The sequence below is a fragment of the Kryptolebias marmoratus genome, linkage group LG16, assembly GCF_001649575.2.
Source record: "Kryptolebias marmoratus isolate JLee-2015 linkage group LG16, ASM164957v2, whole genome shotgun sequence".
NCBI classification, from domain to species: Eukaryota; Metazoa; Chordata; class Actinopteri; order Cyprinodontiformes; family Rivulidae; genus Kryptolebias; species Kryptolebias marmoratus.
In genome coordinates this window covers 614109-617589 of record NC_051445.1, presented here as the reverse complement: position 1 = coordinate 617589, position 3481 = coordinate 614109, and the positions used below count along the sequence as shown (strand labels likewise).

The 3481-nt window shown below is 45.4% G+C and overlaps 1 protein-coding gene across 1 annotated transcript in view; it reads left to right on the top strand.

Annotated features, from left to right (window-relative positions):
* The first annotated feature begins 520 nt into the window (after positions 1-520).
* Positions 521-3481, top strand: part of LOC108251309 (semaphorin-4B) — a 13189-nt gene continuing 10228 nt past the window's right edge. Inside the window, exon 1 of the mRNA XM_017441560.2 lies at positions 521-728. Coding sequence (XP_017297049.1) covers positions 641-728 — 88 coding nt within the window. The 5' untranslated portion in view covers positions 521-640. The remainder of the gene's footprint in view (positions 729-3481) is intronic.

Genomic DNA, 3481 nt, shown 5'->3' with positions numbered 1-3481 from the left:
GTGAAAGCGTTTCAGACGTCGTGTGAACGCAGCCTGAAGGTTCAGGACTGAAACTGGTTTCTGTCGTCAGAAACTACTCTAAGATCCTGGTCCTCCTGGTTCTGTCAGCTGTCGGTGAGGGAGGGTTCTTGATGCGGTTCCGTCTGACGGATCAGAGATCACGGAGGTCTGGATCTCTGAGGTTCTTCCTTGAATGGTTTCATATTTCAGCTGCTTTTCTATCATGTCAGGTTTAGTTTTAGTGAGTTTTTAGCTGTAAAAATAAAGGAGTCCCTCAGCGTGACACTTCCCCTGCCGTGCTTCACAGCTGAGGATGTTTTTCCTGATCTGCTCACATTCAGAATGAGGAGAAAACTGTCGTCTGAAACTGTGATGAAGGTGAATAAATGTCAGAATGAGACTTTCCCTCTCACTTCCTGTGGGGCTGAAACCAGAACCTCGTGTTCTGATTGGTTCTTTCTGAGTCGTTTCCTGCCTCTGATGGGAGTCATCATGTGTCTCGGTGCCCCCTCCTCTTCCTCAGACTACAGTAAAGAGGAAGCTGTGGTTCAGTCCGTTTCTCTGCAGTCTCTGCTGGTTCTGGCGCTGGGTGCTGCCGCAGGTCCGACTCCATCGTTGATCCTCCACCTGCTGCTCCATCATGGCTCCATCAGTGCCGCTCCTCTTCCTCAGCTTCCTCCTGAGCTCCACCGACTCCCTGCCTCCTCCTCGGATCTCCTTCCTCCTCAGTAAGTTCAGCATTTCGGAGTCACTTTGGTCCTGAAGGTGGTTTGTTGTCCTCAGATCTCCTCTTTTCTCTTCTCCTGTAAACTGATCTGAATCATCTCCGCTGCAGCCGACGACTCTCAGATCTGCCTGAGAGTCACGAGTCAGGAGACGAGTCTCTGGCAGATCTGAGAGTCGGGAGTCAGGAGACGAGTCTCAGGCAGATCTGAGAGTCGTCAGCTTCTCCTCTTTGTTGGAAACATTCAGCTTCTCATCACAGCAGCTTTAGCTGATAAAACTCAAGTCGTTTTGGTTCAAACTCGAAGGATTTAATCAAATCATAAACTGAATATTTCTTTTTTTAAACGTTCCTGTAGCACGCAGAGAAGACGGCTGCCTGCGTGGGCCAGATGAAATCCTCATTCCATGATTTATTTTATTGAATTAAGACTTCAGAGCAGGAAGGCCACATTGTTGGAATAATAACCTGTGTGAAGGTGTGTGTGTGTGTGTGTGTGTGTGTGTGTGTGTGGCAGAAAGACAGAAAACTGAAATAAACTCATGTTGATCAGAAACAATATTTGTGACGAACATGAGATGAGTTTATTTCAGTTTTCTGTCTTTCTGCCACACACACCTTCACACACACACACACACACACCTTCTTTATGTTCTTCATTTCTGTCAGAAGACGTTTAAAGCGTCTCTAATGTCTCCTGGGTGGAGCCCACCGAGGAACTCAGATGTTTCCAAGTTAGAGATAAGGGAGAAACAGCAGGAAGCAAACAGGAAGAACCGAACGGCTGCAGATTTCACAAGTTACTGCAGGGAAGGAGGTTAAAGTGCTGCAAGATGTACACACAGACACACACACAGACACACACACACACTCTCTATAAACTACCATCAGTCTTTTAGAAACAGATCCGCCCGACGGAGGATTTTCTGTTGGCTGCAGCTGCAAACTGACCCGAAAGTTTAAACTGGATAACTTCAGTGATTAATGACCGTTTATGAGACGTGTTTAATTGAGTTTAATGTTTTACATAAACATGGCACAGTGGAGCAGTGGTTAGAGCTGTTGTCTCGTTTGTCTCCATGTGTCCCTGTGATGGACTTGAGACCTGTCCAGGGTGTCTCCCGCCTGTGACACAGGGACTGCTGGGGACAGGCACCAGCTCCATGTGACCCAAAAAGGATCCTGATAATAATACCTGAAGTTACTGTAAAATATAAAATCACCCTGGTTTAAAGAGTTCACTCCTGGAGTTTCTCAGGTTTATTGTTGTGTAAACCTGAAACGCAGGTCTGCACTCGATGTAAACAAAACTGTAAAAACGAGCGGACACAGCCAAACCGTCCCAGTCACTTCCTGTTTCTGCAGGTAAACAAACACACCTGGTAACCTGGTCATAAATGATGGATTTAATTATTTTCTGATGTTTATCTGACCGGTCCTCATGACTCTGCAGTGAGGAGCTTTAATCACAGATTTATGTGAGTTTAAATCAACAGACTTCTGTTTTATTTAATCTGAAGGAACGCTCTCACACATGAATTTAGTGGTTTTAATACGATGAACTCTGAAAATATTGTGGTTCTGAAGCTTCACACCAGTAACCTAAAGAGCCGCAGACGCCTCGGGGTCGGGCTCCTCAACCTTCCTCGAATCATAACTTCCCCACAGAAAACATCAAGTTTTTAATCTTCTTTCTGCGGCTGGAAAAGGTTTCTGTCACTTCCTTCCTGTGAGAAAAAGAACCGTTAGTTTCCTTCGTCTTATTTTACTTCATCACGACGCATTAAGGGACAGAAATAAGAGAAGAATTTCTTTTATTATCCAACAAATATGAAACAATCAGACAGAGGTTATTTTAAATATCTGAGAAATATAAATAGAGATTAATGTTTCTGTTTTTATTTTTAATCTGTGAGGCTAAAACGCTCCGGATCCTGTAATAAAACCACCACTGGGTCAATAATTAGTTTATAAATTTTACTCAACGTTTCAGGTTAGTCAAGATCAAAAATAAAGATTTAACCATTAATATATTTAACCTGTTAACTAATCTGAGTCTCTGTCTGTTAGCCAAATATCTGCCCAACCAGTGGACAGATCTTAATGAACTTCAAGATGGCCGCCACAGCTAAACAGAACTGGCTGCAGCTGTTTTAGGAGGTGTTTGGTGTGGTGGTAGCTGAGAGTCGTCCTTCAACAAACCGTTTATTCTCAGAAGCGTCTCATATCTTTATTTGGAGACAGTCGTTTTTATTTGAGGCTGATTTTCAGAGAAGAAGAGTTTCTCTGCAGACCTGAACCACATCCTGTCTGAAGCAGAACCGCAGCAGTAGGTCTCTGCAGATGATGCAGATGTTCCACTCTGAGGCCTTCAGAGCTCGAGCTTCACTTCCTGCTTCACCAAACTTTCCTCTTCGTTCAGAGTCAGAAACTTACACCAATCCTGAGATTATTCCACCAGTTTCAGTTCCCATGGATCTGTACTCAGCTGGTTCTGGTCCGGTCTCAGGTTCTGGTCCAGTCTCAGGGTCTGGTTCAGTCTCAGGTTCTGGTCCGATCTCAGGGTCTGGTCCGATCTCAGGGTCTGGTCCGATCTCAGGGTCTGGTCCAGCCTCAGGTTCTGGTCCAGTCTCAGGGTCTGGTCCAGTCTCAGGGTCTGGTCCAGTCTCAGGGTCTGGTCCAGCCTCAGGTTCTGGTCCAGTCTCAGGGTCTGGTCCAGTCTCAGGTTCTGGTCCAGCCTCAGGTTCTGGTTCAGTC